Raw genomic sequence first — 20,952 nt, forward strand, 5'->3', positions numbered from 1 at the left:
TTCCAATCTCATCGATGATCTTTTGAACATTTTATTGCAGAGTTTTAATAAAACCTGCACACTTGATATCTATATGATACAAAATACGTAATAAAATCTATGACACGACATTTTGGAGATAATATCATGGAAGTTCATTAAAATATACTAATTCTCTCAAGTCTCAATATTTAAATTAAATGACATGAATGTAAAATAAATAAGGCTGGATCAAGTCAAAAGATATGATTTGTATGTCATAAAGATGTTATTATTTCCAAATAAAAACAACTTTTAAAAGTCCATAATCCCTTCGAAACAACCCTGTTCACTTGTACGGGTATAATACAGTATTATAAGCTCTCGTTGTTGTGTACACTACAATAAATATTCAATGAAAAAATAATTTAAAGAATATTAATATAGGCCGAATACCATTTAAATGCTAGCGTATTATCATCAGTGTGGGGTTTCTGTACGAACAGGTTCATTCAATTGAAAGATCATAAGGATTATTAGGCTATTGTGTCATCTGGTGTTAAAAAATGTTACCCCTCACCAGTTCACACACTGTCATGGCTAACAGAAGGAAATAAGGCATTGTTACCTTTCACAGAGGATAACTATGTCGCCAAAGATAATATTAGCTTTCTTGGGTATCTAAATATTAAGAATTTATAACATTGTCAACACATTTTATATACATGGATTATTGTGTGTTTAGAAATGATTTATTGATAAATGAAGTTAAATCAAATTAAAAATCTGTAAAGTTTAATAATGGAAAATGTGACATGACCTCGATTCAGCGATGATCTTGGAGTTTAGACAAGGCTTTAGAAACTTTTCAGAAAACCTGCAGACGACATTACCCGAAAGTGATATGCACGCGCCAGTTCAACGTCAGATGACAACTTTGGATTCTGCAGCACAAGGAAAGGCAATGAAACGCACAAAAACTCAGATGAACATGGATTTAGCTTTAGAAAGACAAAACACAACTATTAACCCTATTATGTTCAGTGGGAAAGGTTTCGACAATATGAAAATTGTCCGCCATAGAACAACAGACTTCGATGTCTGGAGTGTCATTCCAGACAAGAAGTCGACAACAAAACCAAAAAGTGTACACGAAAACTCTCCTTCGAATCTGAGTCGACCTATGTCAGAGGTGTCAGCTTATGAATTAGAGAAGAAGGAAGGACACAAATTTCCAATATTAGGACCTACTAGACAGCAAACAGATATATACTTTAAACACAAATCTAAAAAGTAAGTACTTGTATAAGGCAGAAGTAAACTTAAATATCTTAGTGTTAGAACTCAAAGAGAGGTTTTAGGTTAAGGTTGCTCGACTAGTTTTGTCATCCTGTTTGACATACGATGTAGATGAAGGTTGCTTGACTGTGATTTGTGATCCCGTTAGACATATGGTGTAGGTGAAGTTTGCTAGACTGTGTTTTTGGATCCTTTTTGACATATTTTGTATAGGTCAAGGTTACTTAGCTGTGTTTTGTGATTCTGTTAGACAGATGTTGTAGGTGACGGTTGCTTGACTGTATTTTGTGATCCTGTTTGAAATATTTTGTAGATGAAGGTTGCTTGACTGTGGTTTGTGATCCCGTTAGAAATAGGTTTAGGTGAAGTTTGATTGACTGTGTTTTTGGATCCTTTTTGACATATTTTGTATATATAGGTCAAGGTTACTTAGCTGTGTTTTGTGATTCTGTTAGACAGATGTTGAAGGTGACGGTTGCCTGACTGTATTTTGTGATCCTGTTTGAAATATTTTGTAGATGAAGGATGCTTGACTGTATTTTGTGATTCTGTTTGACATATGTAGTAGGTGAAGGTTGCTTATCTGTGTTTTTGTGATCTTGTTTGACATATTTTGTAGGTGAAGGTTGATGGACCTTCATCACAATACAGTAGTTCACAGTAGTCCGCATTATCTGTTTTATCATAAGTGTTATGAGTCTACGAGCTGTTTCGTTTTGGTTTCCAAGGACTCTTTGTGTATCGTGTAAAATTGGTCTTTATCCATTATTCTAGACTGACAGCTGTCTTTTACATATCTAAGCATTTAAATCGCTTTCTATATGACACTAGTATATTTGCTTCAGATAGCTCACAATTAAGACTTGCTATCTTTTGTGTCACGACTCAGAAGTAAGAAGTTGCGAATAAAATTATTATCGGACACATATACTAGTAATCTGAAACGATGTTGTTATATACATTGTATGCAAGCAACAGAACGCACTTTCATTAATTAATATACGCAATGATGGGAATATCTCTAAGGAAGACACAAGTAAGGGAGAGAAATATGGTACTTCAGACAGACGGTTTAATAATTTCTGTATCAAATTATGGAGATATATTAAGACAGCTAGTATCACTGGCGGAGTTGTCCACTTAGGATAGACACATGCACATCTTACTCTTACCCTTTTGCAAGCCTTTTTTTTTAGAGAAGTATTCAACTATTTTCATAGTCAAAGATCAAATTTACTTCATTTTACTTTTTGAAGCTAATGGACGTAAATGTGATTTTTTATTTTATTTTAAAGAAGTATGATAATTGTCTTGGACATATAAAAGAAAATTATAAACTTCATATGGATAGCATGCATTCCGTAGATGTACATTCTAATTGTTTTTGTAAGAAGTATGAGTCTGAACTTCAGAATTTACGATTAAAACCAGCTGAACATTATATGATATTGTAATTTGCCTATATTGAAGATGTGTCCTCTACCAATTCATTCATGTTTGAAATTTTACCAACAAAATTATCCAAGACGTATACAGAGACAAGTTGATTAAAGTTTTTCAAATAGATCATTAGCGCGTCCAATAAACAATCAAATCTAAATTGTAGGTAGTTTAAAATTTGTTTAGAACTAAATTATAGGGCAGATTCAAAGGTTAGATTGAAAGATAGTATTTACTTATTAGTTATCATATCAAACTAATATCAACGATCTTTCAACACTGTCTACAATTTATTTAACCTTCGAGGGGAATTAATTAAAGTTTTCAAAATGGGTGCAGGTACATCTCATTAAATAAAGTGATATATTTTCCAACGCAGCAAAGAATGCACACATCACCTTCAGCTTTGGTAGTCAGTTTGTCTCGTTGACATTTACTGCAGTCTCCTATTAGCATCATGACGTAAGGAACATATATGGATATATTGAAGTTGCTACAAATATATCATTGTTAAACAACTTCAAGCGAGTCCTTCTGGTCGTATAAATAAAAAAATACAAGTTGATTCCTTCTAAAATCTTAATTGTTTCCTCGAAATATATACTAGGGCGGTTATGTGGATAACGTAAAGTATTTGTTACATGTTGACTCGCTCACTGAGTTCGATGAGACGCAAAACAACATTGATTTCTTAAAATGTGTGTCGTTTTGCTTATAACATCTTGTAAGATGTTTAAGGATGTTCGCTTGTCATGTTTTGGGATTTTTGTCAGATTTTCGGAATCCTTTGGTTTTATCCATTTGAATGCCTTAAAAAAATTTGCCCATTGACACCCATTTTTCTTTTTATAAATCTTTTACATGAATTATAATAAGCCATCTGTAAAAGTCTTATAAAATCTTTGCTATTTTTGAATAGTTTTTGAGTACGTAAACTTGTCAATGATAAAGCTAAGAAAAATCAAGAGAGAACATTTTCCCGCAAAAATTTCAAAGGCTAATATCTCGCGAAAACAAGCACATTGACCTATATGGTTTTTTTTTGCTTTTTTTGGTCCTTTATTTGTCCCCTTTAAATATATTCTAGTGTTGTGAAAAGCTTGTTATTTTTAAACTGAGTAGCAAACTTCCTTAAAATGTATTTCTATGAATCAGAAATTGATGCTGGGGGCGAGTGTTTCTTAATCTAGAGGTTTACGTATTAAGGCTAACACCTGATACATTTTCTGTCCTCTAACTGACCCGACTCTGTGTAATCTAAATGTACTATATAAATTAATCCATATTAATCGATATGAAATTAGTAATTGTTATTAGTATGTCTTTAAATCTCTCTACTAGACTGTATATCCTATTAAAGATTACAACGACTCTTAGTGTCAACGTTCAACAAAACTGAACAAAATATAAGTGTACTAAGAATCATATTAAGTACAAAAGAGGATTGGTCTCGTTGTTTCTCCACCACCTTCTCTACCTCAATCAAAATAAATATGGAGAGTTAAAAGATCAGATTTGAATTAAAATAGCTTATAAATTTGAAAATTTAAACACATGTCGTATTTGATTTTGACTTATTTAACCATAAGCAATGACATCGATAAACACAAGATACGTTTAAAATTAATACATTTCCGCTATGTTCTAGAGTTATGTCCCTTAGAAAACAGCCAACATTCTGGAAAAACAATTATACACATTGACAATGTGGAAAATAGCAAAGTGTAATGTCTACACTATATTTTCAAGTAAAATCATTTCATATCAGCAGATCAGAAGGACCCTCAGAGTTAATTTTGACTACTACATTTAAAAAAGTGGAGTTTGAAATTATTATCGTAATAGACAATAGTTTTCTGCATGCAACAATTCGTTATCTCTTTAAGATTTCAATCACAACAGTAACAGATAAAGAAATACAAACAAACAGTTATACAATCACAGAAAGGTCACTGTAAAATAATGTAATGTTCAGCAATTACTATTTGCATGTTTGATTTTCTTAATGTCAAGATTATCATACTAGAATTATTTATCATACTAGTATCAGTCCGTTTGACTACTGGACATTATTTATTTCTAATCATTGTTATGTGGGAACCTTTTATAGCTTAACCATACGCTATGGTTTTGGTCATTGTTTGATGCAGAACTGTGACATACCGTTGTTCATACTCCACTCTGGTAGACGTCTCATTCGCAAATATACTGGGAACACAATGTCCATATTTTATATCGATCAAATAAGGTTGATACCGTCAATCCCTAATTTTTCCTGGTTCTGTAAATAATATTTAATGTGATGAACATAACATTTGTCATATTTTAGAGTGAACAACTGATGAAGCCATTTAGTTGGTTTTATCTTACTAGTAGCTATAACTTTTAAGTTTTAATTGTATTGAGTTACTTTTAAAATAAAACATTTTGGCAACTTCATTTATAATTCCAAAAAAAATGAGACGAGGAAGGAACACATACTACTCTACATTCTAATTCATTTTTTATCAGAAATGATCTTGACATGCCGTTTAAAATTCGTATATTTAAATATTATAATTAGGTAAATAAAACTGTATGTCGTTTCCAGGCATTCATTGATTCAAAATGATTTTAATTAAAGGGTCAATATTACAACATGATAAGCTAATAAAGAATTGGAATTTGAAATGAAGTTTTCGTTGGTTATTGTCAGGGTTATCCCGTTCAACTCACTGGTCCTATCTAGATAAATAGAAAAAGCACAGTGGGTATTTTCTATATATGTACAAAAGGACTGCATGGCTGTCATTACTCTAGTAACCCTTAAACATCACTTACAACAATCCAACCAGCTTTAACGTTATATATAAACGTCGATATGTTTTAGTTGCGTGTTTGTTTTAAAATAAGATCCTTTTATATAAACTGATATTCAATTGTGCATTTCTGACTAGTCCATAGCTAGACATTTCAGTAGGAAAGCTGATATAGCTATCTCAAGCAGTCTTAACTTTACGATATGTGTGCATGTGTCTCTTAGAAAACTCGAGCTGTTTGTTTGTCTTGCCGAATTTTTCGTTTCTGTGTGTGTTGCATTTTAACGTTGAGTCGTGTGTGTTTTCTCTTATTTTTGAGATATTGAGATCAGACGTGGCACGGTACTTGTCTATCCCAAATTCATGTATTTGGTTTTCTTGTTATATTTGTTATTCTCGTGGTGTTTTGTCTGATGCTTGGTCCGTTTCTGTGTGTGTTACGTTTCGGTGTTATGTCGTTGTTCTCCTCTTATATTTAATGCGTTTCCCTCGGTTTTAGTTTGTTACCCCGATTTTGTTTTTTGTCCCTGGATTTATGAGTTTTGAACAGCGGTATACTACTGTTGCCTTTATTTGGCATTTTGACAAGTGATATCGAAACTTTGATTGTTTCTTATAAATACATTAACAACTTGTCAAGCATTAGAGAGATTCAGTTCTTTTAAACATGTGTTTTGAATGCTAACCGAATTGCATATTACTTGGGTAGCAGTACTTACGTTATCGCCACGTGTCTTTTATTTATAATAACTTAACAGGCTATTTTCAGACTTATATGCATGTGTATGTCGTAAATTTTATGCGAATGAATAAACACAAATTATTATTCAATAGCGCATTGAAAACTGTTGAAGTATCATTGACATCGTATAAGTATTTATAAACACCTAGATCATCAAAAACAGGTAAGGAAAGTCATAAACATGTCCTGTATACTTGTTTTTACAAAACGCGCACTTCGGAGGGGTCTTATTTTTGGTAATGCGTTCAGTAAATAATGATGTTGGCTTCGATTCCAAGACCGCTTTCATTATTTCTTTGTAATTATAAAGTCATTCATTAATCCATGTCTACAATAACAGCTCTTAATATTGATGATTTTATCTTAGTTTTATGTCCACGAGTAGATAAACAAACTTGAACATAATCACATTGCTTGGTAAACAAGTTTTGATCGCTGATGGAGTCCCTTCTTCACACATATTATATATAAAATAAATATAATTTGTAAGTTAAATTTTATTAAATAAAATGGTAAAGAAAAATTTGTCTCAGTAAATTAACCCAAGGGTTGACTTAGTTTTAGAAATATGGTAATTATAGTTTAACTTAAAAAAAAATCCTTTGGCAGTAAACCCAATCTATAATGGGGTGTCCGTTAAGCTGTGCGGGATGTATAAATACGCTGACACGTTAAACCTGATGCATATGTAAAGATCTGTTGTGAACTTTACAGAACCATAAGAATGAACAACCCTCACCTCATGCATTTTACAATGAAAAGACCGTCTGACTAACAGTATTGTTTTGCGCATTACTTAAGGCTATACGATAACCTTGCATTCATGACATAATTTATATGCACTGCATGCAATTCACAATGAGAAGACCATCTAACTAACACTATACTTTTGCTCATTGCTGGTTGTTAACGTCCACGTTATTTGGTCTCTGGTGGAGAGTTGATTCCTTGGCAATCATACAACATCTTCTTAGTATTTATATTAAGTACAATTGTATACGATCAAATATTGCAGAACATTCCTATTGAATTTGTCATTCATTTGTTCTCGTCTTGAAAATGCATACACTACTTGCCTTTTGGCGTAGAGCAAATAACGAAAAGTTGCTTACATTCCACTTCATTCGGGCTGGTAGATAGTTGACGATCGTGCCATATTTCCCCTTTTTGTAATCACAATCAATCAATCTGAACTGTTTCCTCTTAAATAATAATTTATTTAGTTCGTTCTTGACAATATCTCTAGGTATTCTAAAATCAACTTTTGGTTGTCTCATGTTTCATTCATCTAAAGCCATACTGTTTAAATTCTTGACCCGCTTTTTCTACATTGTCTAAAGGTAGAGGAGAAGGTTGAGATGTCACTAAACATGTTTAACCACGCCTCATGTTTGCGACTGTCCAAAGTCAGTAGCCTCTGCCCTTTGTTAGTTTTGTATGTCTTTAGTCCATTTATATTTTTCGCAGTTTAGTATGCCGTTCATTTTCACTGAACTAGTACACATTTTTGTTTAGGGACGAGCTGATGCCTGCCTCTGGATGGGGAATATTCTCGCTGTGTTGAAGACCCATTGGCGCTCTTCGGTTGTTTTCTGCACTTTGTCTGATATCTCTTTGACGCATTCCTTATTTCCATTCTCAATTTCATTATCAATTTGATTGGGAGGTAATCAACAACAGTCCATGCATCTTACAATTAGCAGGAAATCTAGCAAGTAAAATACATATGATCAAATCAGTACCAACTTTTGATATCAAATCAAATGTTGACGTTTATTTCAAAAATTCTATTTTCCTTTATTCGATTCTCATCTCCTTTATATTCAATTATCAAATTCAACGTCAGTGAGACTATTGTTGTAATATATATGGTATGACACATTCGGGATTTGAGTCATAAAATGTTTTACCCCTTTCAAAATTGAATGTTACATATACATAGATTGTATCTTTATTATAAAGGTCTGTTTTCTATCTCATCAAATTTCAACATATTATTTTTTTTCAATTCATTTAAACGAGTTTTGGAAGAAAGTGCGTAATGTAATTTAACTGTATATATTTAAAGTTCACTTGTGCATTGTAATGTGATTTTATTTTCAATATCGGTTCTTCATTGAATTTCATAACAGATAAATAGAGTCCTAATTCTGTGTAATTATACGTGGGTCCTAATTCTCTGTAATTATACGTAACTTTGGAGAAAATTGATCTATTGAATTAAGAACAGTTTAGATTAACCATATTGGAGAATATTTATTCAGTATTAATATGTTACCAATCTTGAGATCAAAAGATAAGGATTGAATACAGAATTGCTAAACTTAACAAAGACGAATCAATTCACGAGCATGGAATTCTATATTCAAATTTAAGTATCATTTAACATCTAAATGTCGCTTAGGGTACAAAAAATCATAAAAATGTCGCTTAGGGTACAAAGAATCATAAAAATGAGATTATCGACTATCGAGAATGCATATGAAATTATTTGTAATGAACCAAAGATCCAGAGATATTTTAATAAGCTGCATAGTTTCGATATTTTTCGAAAGTGAAAAGTTTCAAGTATATAATTTCCACTTTAGAAAAGATCTTTTACCTTTAAAGGACCCTAACATTAGAATTATCTGACAGAGTGGACTGCTTTTCTTTCCTGCTGATTTTCTGTATATCTTCAGGATAATTCCTATATTTGTCTTTAAAGCAATGGTACAGACGAAGTAGGAAACCCACTTTTAACTTGATGTTATGCATAAGGAATTGAAAAGAACATTCGCACGGATGTGTACGTCGAATGTTCTTCAATGCATCTCATTTTCGTTCTTGTAATCTTTTCAAGTTCACCAAACAACCTCGAGAAGATTTAGAATAATAATGTTACTTACCATATCATAGACCATTGATTTAGTAGTGGGTGACACCAAATTCAAAGTTTTTGAAAACAACACAAATCATTTACCGTTTATTTTTTTATCATATTTTTTTTGGGGGTGGGGGTATTTTCTAAATTATGTTCCAGTCGTTTTTAATCACTTTCAATTCTGTACAAATATTTATTAAGAAACACTTCAATGGTTTAAAAGTAGAAAATGCGTAGTATTAATGCATTTAAATTTTACTTATATAGTATAATGAGAATGTTCAATATCTTTTCTTAAGTATTATAAATGGGGTATAATTTTTAACTGTGTAATTATACGTGACTAGGGGGAAATTGATCTATTGAAGATAAGACATTTTGAATGAAACATATTTAGAAAAAGATAGAAATTTTAAATGTTTCCAATTTATTATAATTTGAATAACAAGAATTGAAATTAGATCCATCAGACGATTTAAAGAAGCGAATCATTTGAAATGTTAGTTTTATGAGTAAACAAATACATATTGAAATTCATCTTCAAATTGAATACCAAAATGTCGTTAATTCCTTCGTTTCGGATGGCTTATGAATAACCAGGAGTGCATTTGGATCTAAAATTAAAAAAGCAAAAGATCCAATTGGTTTCAAGGTATAATAGATGATACTTTTTTACTTTAAATTAACCAAGTATTAAATTTCCCCATTTGTCGAAATCTTTGTGACCACTGCTTAATGTCTGGTTTTTTTTATCTAGGGAATTAATCCCGAGATAGCTTTTTTCTAAAATAAATTGTCCTTATTTATTTGTCCTATATAGCTTCCAATATATTTATCCTACTTGGCCAATCTCAGCTTTTTGCACCGAGGTGTTCCTGATGAAGATTAATATCGAACTCCAAGAAAAAATCAAAACGAAAAGTCCGTTATCAAATGGCAAAACTTAAAGCTCAAACACATCAAGCGAATGGATCAAAACTGTCATATTTCGACTTAGTACAGTCATTTTTTATGGAGAAAATGATGGATAAAATCTGGTTTATGGCTAGCTAAATCTCTCACTTGTATAACAGTCGCATCAAATTCCATAATATTGACAACGACGTGTAAACATAACAAACAGACATGATAGGTAATTAGAAAAACAATAAGGTATTTCCTCACGTAGGGAAAATACCTTGAAAATGTCAAAATTAAAGGTAAAGCAGTCAACATTGTGTTATAATCTTAATCACTTTAAAAACAAACAAGTATGTAACAAAGAAAAATGATAAAGGCGCATGATATAGACAACGCTAACTAGCAAAAATAAAAGACAAGAACACATATACTTACCTTTCACAATAACACAATGATGGGATGTATAAGTACATGGCGACGTCAAATGGATATCACTAAAACAAACTAAACAGTAAAAGTAATATTCATAAAGACAAATAAAAGAATACTATAACACGTTATTAAGATGATAAACAGAATCTATATTGCAAGACCATCGTGTTTTATTTGCTAAGTTAATATGGAATATGTATCATCAAGTTCTTGGTACCTTCCGATGAACTCTTTAGAAAAAAAATATAAAACGTTCTTTGACATACCCCCCAGTTCATTAACTTTCTACCCAGAAAGAGAGAGAGTATATCATTTGTCTCCGATCCTTAATGTAGTCTAAGTTTTGTTTGAATCATTTTCTTGCAATTTCTTTCTTAAACTACCTGCATTATATGCAAGTTATTCAACTCTAACTTTAACATTTACATGAAAGAAAGAAATAATAACTTTAACTTTTACACGAAAGACAGAAATACATGCTTTAAATTACACCATATAAATTGAATAACGTTTTATGACTTTTTAACATGCCATTATGTTGAACATGTTAATTTAATAAGTTGGTAAATACATGTGATATACATTTGATATATCTGTTATAAAGACGATAGTTTTTAGTATGGATGAAATACTTCAACGGTTACTCTAACGTGTGGTATCTAATATTACGTTTGTATTTTCCTTTTGTCGGAGCAAAAACTCGATGTCTTCTTCCGATCGACGGTTATGTTATTTCGTCACGCAATTTGTGATGTAATTGACATTTCAGTTGGAGTGAATTATTCGCAGGAACTTGGTGCGAGACCAATATCCTGTCACGTAATAGAATTTTAAAATGCATTCAACGTTAATCCGCCCTGGTGCTTAAAGTAAAAGATTATTGTAAAGCATTCACTCTGTTGCGCCAATGTCTTTGCACCGGATTAAACTAATCTGAGAATGTTTGATCGCAGGAACCATGTCAAGTACTTGTCCAAGTTGTGTATCATACCGTAAAAACATATGCTTTTAGTTCAAAGATCATAGATACTGTTTTATCGGTTTAACACAATAATACTTTTACAGTGACGTAAAAAAATTCTATTACAGGTATACTATGCATGTTTACGACTGTCACATTCATGGCTGTGAATTTGATGGTTTCATACTATCACAAAACAAGGTTCTTAGGCCACACCTAATCAATTTTTAATTCTTTGGTTTGAAGGTGAAAACTTGGGAAGTTTTTGATATTTTCTATTCGGGCAGTTACAGTAAGAAGTGAATGAAAACATAAGATGCAGAACAAATTTAATTGTGTTTTTTTTGTTTGTTCAATCTGCATTTCAGTCAATGAATAAATCTCAATCTTATCTTAATAGAAGTGCGTGATTACATTATTTTCAACTAATCAAATGTACGAAAAATCAATGCATTTGGTTACTGAGTGCAACGATATTTTATTAGTATGACATACAAACTTTTAATCTGTCATAAATTGGTGCAAGTGATTTTAAAGAACTAAAATCTAATTTGGTATAGCCTTAATCGATTTAATGTATAATTTAAAACTTGTGTCATAATTCAATTCATTTATCATGCTTAACATTGTCAGGTAAGAAAAGTTAATCTACATTTTTGAATGAATTTGTCATTTTTTTTCTTCCAATCAAGCTTTCAGTCAGATCTGAAATTACCTCTTATTGCTTTGTTGATGAAAGACCTTTCTGTATAATGACACTTATATATGTTACCACAACGATTTTGTAACAAAAGGCCTTTTACAGATGATATTTTATTGAAATTTGCAGAGATTGATTTCATATAAATAGAAAACTAACATATTGTCGAAATAGGATTATTAATTTATATTTCATGGCTTGTTGTATTTGATGACACTTTTTATAGCCATGTTTCACAATGGTATGTCAATTTTCTCAGAAGTTAACAAAATTAAGCAGTAAAGTACTTTAATTAAGATAAATGACGTCAGTTACGGTTTATCAAAATCCGATCATATCAACAGTCATAATTTCCAGAAGTTTAATACTTACGACATTTATGGTTTAGTAGAAAAATTCTTTCATGAATTGCGATTTCATAGATTTACTCCTGGCAAGTTTTTTTTTCATCTTCGTACTGTAATTTTCTATTAGCAGTTTAACTGTAATAGCAGATTTATCCTGTATCATGATCCATCTTTTGTTTTAAATGATTAATTGTTCTCTAATCATATTCCAGAAATTAACAGGGTACTTTTCAATAAATCTTACGATTGTTCATTCCCAATTGTAAATTTTCCCTTTTTCTACAGTAGTCCTTTCTTATGGTATGTGTACTTTTTTAAATTGTTCACCATGTCCATGTCTATAGTCACGTTTTAGATTTTAATTATTGTGATCCTTGTACAATTGGTTACTTATTTAGTCATGATTTTCGTTACAATAAATAACTAAAACTCTTGAATAAATTATTTGATAGATACATATATTTGGTTTGAAAGATTGGTTGTGCCTGTAGTAATCTTTCACGTATTGAATGTCACATTTCAATTTTTAGCGATGACCACAGTAATTAATAGAGCTCGTAACATATTTTGAAGGACTTGAAAATTAATCGAAATACTAAAATTGATGAAATGAAAATGACTTTTTAACAGTGGTATACTACTGTTGCCTTTATTAGGTATAGATATGTGTGCAAAACATGTGTACTTAAGACAATATGTATATCTTACATATATCATTACATCATGTAAAACTATATCACCCGTGGGTAAATAATTTTAACGGTGTCGCAAAGACATATTGAATTATAAAACATTTCCAGATGAATTGTGAAATACACCGATATGCCTTAAAGCGAAACTAATTGAGTCGAGACATTCTTTTTGTGAATGGATATTTTCTAAATTATCAATCTATTGAGGGTTTTGATTTCAAAAAGTATCAAAATAAATGTTCTGTTATTTTAATTTCATTATGAAACATTCAACATGCCCACAAATACAAGTGTGCTGTATTTTTTACATTGACTGCGTATTGTTGCCTTAACATCAAATGATAAAGGCTTGAAAGTTTTGAAAACAACATATCAGTTTTAGTTATAAAACCAGACACAGCAAACAAGTTAAAAGATACAATCATCGGATGTATATATAATACGCACACTAAGAAAACTGGCGTTTTGATCTGAACAGCTCCTAAATAATTGGAAAATAAAGCATAATGTCATGGTTTGTACTACAATATGTTAGGGTCCAGTGCGATACATTCAGTACTCTTCTGACAATTCGCTTGCAGTCAATACAGATCCGTTCAGTCTATGTTCAGTAGTTATGATTTACCTGTGTAAATAAAAAAAAAATATGTTATTTTCTGAAAAAGTACTAAGCAGTACTGAATTGCCAGCTAGTAAAAAAAATAATTAGTATTTATAGCAAGAAAATATCTGAAAGTAACATAAACTTTCAACAAGAACCATCGATTAATTTTTCAGGTGATAAGAAGATCAAAATTACCATTGGTATACCACTATCTTTGAGTGATTGTTAACCTTCGATGAAGAGGTGTATTAAACTTTAATTTATGGGCACTGTACTTTTACTCTCCGTAATGTGGCTTTAATTTCTTAACATTGTATAGAAAATACCGTAAAAACGAATAGCGTTTTCTATGATACATTTGCAGATAAAATATGATGGACAATTTTCGCATTGGCAAAGCAAGCACTTCCGACAAATACACGTATACAGTGTTGTACAATGTTTCTGGATTTGTTATAACCGAATTATTCTAAGATCGATTATGTATCAGCTAGTAAATTGTCCTAGTAGAGGGTTTCAATACTTATACATCTTGTAAACCAGATATAATTTCCGCATTTTACATTGGGATTGAAAAGGTTTCTTTTTTGTTACATAATAATGAGGAGAAAATGTATTGAATGAAATGTTTTTTAAGCAATTAGCATGATTAAAATGAGCAAAAAGTTTCAAAATATAATCTATATTGTATTGTATGCCGAAGTTCGTTCGAAGAAAAATTATCAATTTCACAATGATTCTAGATATTGCTTTTAGATGCATTCAGATTGAAGTGCAGATCTTTCATACTTTCCCACTTAATATTGTCATCTTTAACAAAAAAATCTATATCCTCAAAGAAATGATCTGTTGACAGTATTTTCTCATAGTTAAAAGGCCAATTAACCACCAAAATCTTTGAACAATGACGTGAAAGTTGTGTGGAATTTCACACGGTAAATATTTTTTAAATGCATATGACAATGTCAATGGTTCTTTTATCATTATTCTAATTACATATATTTAAGTCTAAATTGAAAACTATGTTCAAACCTATGATTGTGTTGGAAAAAATCGCAATTTTTATACGTGTGCATGTAAAACAAATTTCGTTGTAGAAGGGTCTAAATACAGCACAAACAAAATTTTACAAAAGACCAAAAAAAGTGAAAAAGTATATTTAAACAAAACGCATTTAACTAACAGGTCGAACAACTGATGTTCTTTAACCCTGCTGACTGCCATTGTCGATTGCCAAATAAATTGATCCAAAGATGTAACAAAATTGATCTTCATATACATTTATATATATATAAAGGTGTTTTCATGTTTACTTCATATGACAGTAGTTTTCTTATGTCCTTGGTTTTTTTTTTGTGGTTTTTTTTTGTGTGTGTCTTTCGGACTATGATTTCATCCGACCTGACTTTAAGAACGCTGATTGGTTTAAATACAGTGGCAGATGTAATAAATATTTCTAAAATTACTCAGATTCGATATATTCCTATATACTGTATTGTATGTTTTCCCAGGAGGAATCTGTCTATATTAACATTTACAGCACTACATTTAACGTAGTTAGTACGTTGCATATTTCATTCTTCATCAAACTTTCCCGTTTGTCATGTTACAGTTGAGAATTTAGCATTTTTTGTAATACTAAAAATAGGTTGTAATTACATAGATCACTATAAGAAAATTCGTTGTGTGAAATTTTAAATTGTGTACTTTATTTAAGACCCATCTTAAACAAAACGTGGCCTTTAAAATGAATAAGTAATTACATTTATAATTTACGAACCTATTTTGAATGTTTATTGCACTGAAGGTCATTTTAGTATGTAAACAGTTTAACTACCTTTTGTATTATGAAAGACAGAAATGTCCATAATATAAAACATAGTATTAAAATATAGTTAGTATAAAAGCTTATTAAAATAAATAGGCAGATGTTTGAAATACCTAGATTAATATTAAGATGAGTCTATCACAAAAATCCGGTTATGGTAATTATCATTACCATAAGCGGCCAAATATTTCATTAGAATTTACTGGAATACATTTGGAAGGGCCATCAAATGCAAGGTAAAAGTCGTTCTGTCATTATCCTGATGTAATCCTTTGTATTAGCACTTTTTCTTTTAAATCTTTATTTTGAAAATCCAATGTTATCTATTTGTTATGAAAAATGAAGCTGTTAAGTTATAACATTGATATTCTTGTGAATATGCATCAAAAAATAAAATCACAAAAATACTGAACTCCGAAGAAAATTAAAAATGTAAAGTCCTTTATCAAATGGCAATATCAAAAGCTCAAACAAATCAAACGAATGGATAACAAATGTCATGTTCCTGACTAGCTACAGGAACTTTTTTATTGTAGTAAATGTTGATTTAAATGTTAAAACGTTTTTGTTTATTATATCACTTGTAGGAGAATTTGTTATTTTCAGCGAAATTTAAACAGTCTAACGTAAAATTCAGATAATCATACAGCTTTCATTTGAATATTTCGTTTGATGCTTAAAGCTATCATCTTCTTGAAATGGGTTTAACACAGATATTCAGATGGTTTTTTTTTGTTTTCTGTCTTGACCAATAAAAAGTTATGCTAGTTTTCGATAAGATTTTATTTTCTTTTACTTTCGAATGGAATTTACCTGACATTTGCGTTTGAACCCATATTTGATGGACATGGTTTCAATATTTTTTTTACTTTGATTGTTTATTTTTTCGGTAATGAACCCATAATAGTTACCTTGTTAAAATGTTTGAACGTCATACGCACGTTTCATCAGAAAATTTCTTTAGCAAGTCAGGAATATGACAGTTGTTATCCATTCGTTTGATGTGTTTGAGCTTTTGATTTTGCCATTTGATTAAAGGACTTGCGTTTTGAATTTCCCTCCGAGTTCTGTATTTTTGTGATTTTACTTTTTATTACTGACTCATTAGTGACACTCGAATACAAAAAAACGTTAAAAGGCAAAATAAACGAAGAATTTGAAGAGCCATTGAGAAAGAAAATCCTTAATATTTTGAAAAAATTAAAGTTTTGTACATTTGACAGGTAAATATATTTACAGATAAATATGTTCGGACGTGGTCTCCTTTCTTTTTCATTTTTGTTTGACATTAAGTAAACATTTCAAATCGAGACTAGTAAACGTAATTTTCAGTGAACTAAATATATGATGTTTTTTTTAAAAGAGGTCAATCAACTATTGAAAAAGCTTTCTAAAAATGATCTATTTACAGTTATATGCCTAAATATAGCTACAGAAAAGAAGTATACATTTGTTGTTATTCTATAGACATTGTCTTTATAATGTCTTAATCATTTTAAAAGTTTCTCATGAAGACTTTCTTTAATACCTAAATTACAACAATTTGGCATACAGTTAATTTTATACAGACCGTACTTAATAAAATTCTAATCAGACCAAATAGAGTCTATCAAACTAAGAGGTGTTTGTAGTCCATGGGTTTGCCCATATGAATTCATAATACAATGTTAAACATAGAAAAAATGTTTTATATACATATACATGAAGTTGGAACAATAATGTTTATACATCCATTTTTTTTTAAATCTTGTAACTCAACTAGTGAAGTGAATTGTGTATGAATCAAACAACATGCTCCCGAACATCTCTTACTATGATTAAAATAAACATTAATCAAAGACACCAGGAGTATAATTCAAATGTTCTCTATATTGAAGATGTGTCGATATACTCTTTTGTTCATAGTCATCTATTAGAGTATACTATCATAAGTTTATGTATACTTTTCTTAACTTAACTTTACTATTAAACTCATCATAGATACTAGGCTTAACAAATTTCACACCAGACGCGAGAACTCAATATTATCACTTATCATTGATATTGACATCACAAATATTTCTAAATCTGGTCTTACAAAACTGACATTTAAACATAAATCATTGATAATTGATATTATGACATCTTATATTTTGACTACTGTCTTTAGTTTTTTGACTATATAAAGAACATTCGGCTAGAACAGATAGTGTCTTTGTCATCTTCCAATAATTATGTGAATAGCATTATACTAATAAACTTGAATCCACCATCATCAGGAAAACTGAAACCCTAACGATTCTATGATTAATCATATTTTACCTTAAATGAACCTTTTATACAATGCTGCTTTACTAAATATTATGTTGGCACTAATATATTAATTTGACAAAGCAAATTAAGCATAGTTACCATCTCGGTATGATAAATGTTTAATGAAAGAATGCGTCCATGTACATATGTACGTCGTAATCAGTCCAACCTAACCTTCAAAACAGATCCATTTTCAAAATGTGAATATATTGAATTTCACATTTAAAAACTATTATTGGATCTATTGTTGTGAATTAATATAAGATCAAATGTTCTAATGGTTACAACAAAGTAAAAATGTTGGCATAACGAGGCAAAATTGACACACTTCATAAATTCAGTATGTTAGTAACACCATGAACAAGTTTACTAATAGTTTACTAGTTTCTTTTCTACAATGCGGTCTATAATAATGTATTGTAAATTTCGTTAAAGCTGTTTTGTGGAAATTAAGAGGATATAAAATGATAACTTGAATATTTTAGTTTGTGTTCATTCGAAGGAATAGAAATATGATGGCAGTGCGATTTCATGAAAATAACGTTCGGAATGATTCAAAAGTATTGCGACGGCCATTCAGTATGTCTGTGCTCATACACGAATTATTATTTACTCATCGTGATTACAAATTACACAAGAGAATAAATCCAACATTTGGTCGGTTTCCGCCTCGGAGACTTGCAAGGTATGCCTATAAAATGAATGATAAGCAGTGATACTTTCTTTCAGAAAAAACTTTTTACACAATGTTCCTACATTGACTGGACATTTAAGGGTAATCTTGATTACAAAAATATATATTTCCTTTGGCCAAATTGATTTCAAGTATCACAGCTACCAATTTGCTAGAGTCTAGTAGACATTTTATTAATAATAATGCAGATTTAAGCATGATGTATGACTTTCTAGGGATATAGATAAACATTTCTATGAAAAATACCTTTTTGTAGCTACGAAAATACATGATGACAAACTATACTGTATGATTTCATAATGCTACTAATTAAGATCTCTGAGATTTGTACTCGACATATCTACGGTAAAATGATACTCTAAACAACAGATACCTCTGAAGTTCCATTGCGTAAAGTTTAAAACAAAAATTCTAGAAAATGTATATAGGTATATATATATATATATAGTCAGATGACAATCCTATCATACAGAGTGTTTACAATTTAAATCAGAACATATGCAACCGGGCTGAGAGATTGAAGGTGGGTGAGAACTTGTAGATGTATCAAAGCGACACCCCTGGTTCGAAGTCATAATTGTCTTATTAATTTAGTAAATACTTTTATTATTCAATCTTCTGTTTTATGTGTTGATATTGAAATAACTCCTTAAGTTACCGACTTTTCATTCATTTCGTGAATAAAGAGTACATTTGTAGCTTACATCTTCAATCTTTTTTAGTGAAAAGAATAACTTTTAAGGGAATTGTTATTGAATAATCTAATAATAATATAGATAGATATCAAAAATCAGTTACAACAATAGTTCTACGTTCCATTTACACGGATTCGTCATGTAAAGAGTTAACAAATATTTTTGTAATCTTCAAATAGAACAATTGACCAAGTCAACTGATTAAAAAATACAATTGCATGATATTTAGACTATTACAAACATATGAATGCGGTTTGATTTAATTTAATCAGTATTGATAATCTTAACTTCAATTTTTCTAAACGTATCTTAATTGTTCAAAGTTCTTCTTATCTGATAATGATGCTTTTTCTATCTTCGAATGTTTTGTATAAAAACAAATTTAAATATTACACAATGGCAAGTCATAAACTATATAAATGAACAAGTTAAAAGCATTTGTTTAGGGACCAACTGAAGGACGCCTCCGGGTGCGGGAATTTCCCGCTACATTGAAGACCTGTTGGTGACCCTCTGCTGTTGTTTTTTATTTGGTCGGGTTGTTGTCTCTTTGACACATTCCCCATTTCCATTCGCAATTTTATGTATACATATTTTAATTGATGTAGTATCGGTGATGCATACATTTTATAACAATGCATAATATCATATTTTAATATTTAAAAACTTTCAGCCTGTCAGAAACGTTCATGTTTCTTATAATATAAATGTTATTATCATGACTTTTGTTTCTTGATTTTTTTTTTTTTTTAAATAAACAGGTTGATTGTATGAAATTTCATTCCGGTATCTTATTTCAAGCGTACGAGTGAAAAATTGATTTTGACTTGAAATATGATTAATGTTCAGAATCCTACTACATAATATGCAATGGATGTTAAATAATTTATAATAATAAATTACAATACTGAAAACTTTCTAATACTGGAGGGGTCCGTAGCCATGACATTAGAAAATCAGAATAAAAATCAGAAAAAAACAATGAAATTTCTACCTAGATATGAAAATAATTTGTTACCAACAATGGATAATAACTGCATAGACAATTTGGATTAAAGCAAGATGTATGCTTTCATGTATCAGAAATTGTAAGTTTTATTTATCTTTCTATCGGTATTTCTATCCTGGATTTGTGAAGTCTTATATTTAAGATTAATATGATACCGTTTTGAATGCATCAGATTTGCTATTTGACAAATGATGTCCCTCCAAACGATGTTGAGAGTTAAAATATTCAGAAATCAGAATGAACGTTGTTTTTTGTTGTTGTAATACATTCATTTTTTATTACCTTATTGGAAACGGACATGGCCTATGACATATAATGGTTTACCTTTTGCTAATTGTGACTTGGATGGGTAGTTGTACCCTTGGCACTCATACCACATCTATGAGATGATGTAAACAAATATGTCCAAAAAGGAAAATGGTAATTCCTACCATATTTTGATTACATTAAACGATGAATTAATTTAGATCTCTGAAAATGTTTGATATTCAACCGTAAGTTAGCTTATTTAGACTTCAACCCATTGCAAGAGGTTTAATCCAATATCCTTTCATTTCAAAAACAACAATATATATGATCGTTTCATTTACTGTTAAATTTGAGTTCTTTATAGCGCTTAATTGTTGGTAGAGAAAAATTTTCTACTCAGTTCCAAATTAAAAAATACTCTTTAATTTATCAAAAGCAAATTATACAGG

At 30.4% G+C, this 20,952-nt stretch overlaps 1 protein-coding gene across 2 annotated transcripts in view; it reads left to right on the top strand.

The window, feature by feature from the left end:
• Positions 1 to 417: 417 nt before the first annotated feature.
• LOC139490871 (uncharacterized) overlaps positions 418 to 20,952 on the top strand; it is a 33,056-nt gene continuing 12,521 nt past the window's right edge. The window contains exon 1 of one of the 2 annotated variants that reach the window (XM_071277954.1): positions 418 to 1,251. In XM_071277954.1, coding sequence (XP_071134055.1) covers positions 791 to 1,251 — 461 coding nt within the window. In that variant the 5' untranslated portion in view covers positions 418 to 790. Of the gene's footprint in view, positions 1,252 to 18,128; positions 18,542 to 20,952 lie in introns of those variants that run through there. The other variant, XM_071277955.1, reaches the window with a different exon arrangement.

Source organism: Mytilus edulis, chromosome 10 (genome assembly GCF_963676685.1).
Source record: "Mytilus edulis chromosome 10, xbMytEdul2.2, whole genome shotgun sequence".
Classification (NCBI taxonomy): domain Eukaryota; kingdom Metazoa; phylum Mollusca; class Bivalvia; order Mytilida; family Mytilidae; genus Mytilus; species Mytilus edulis.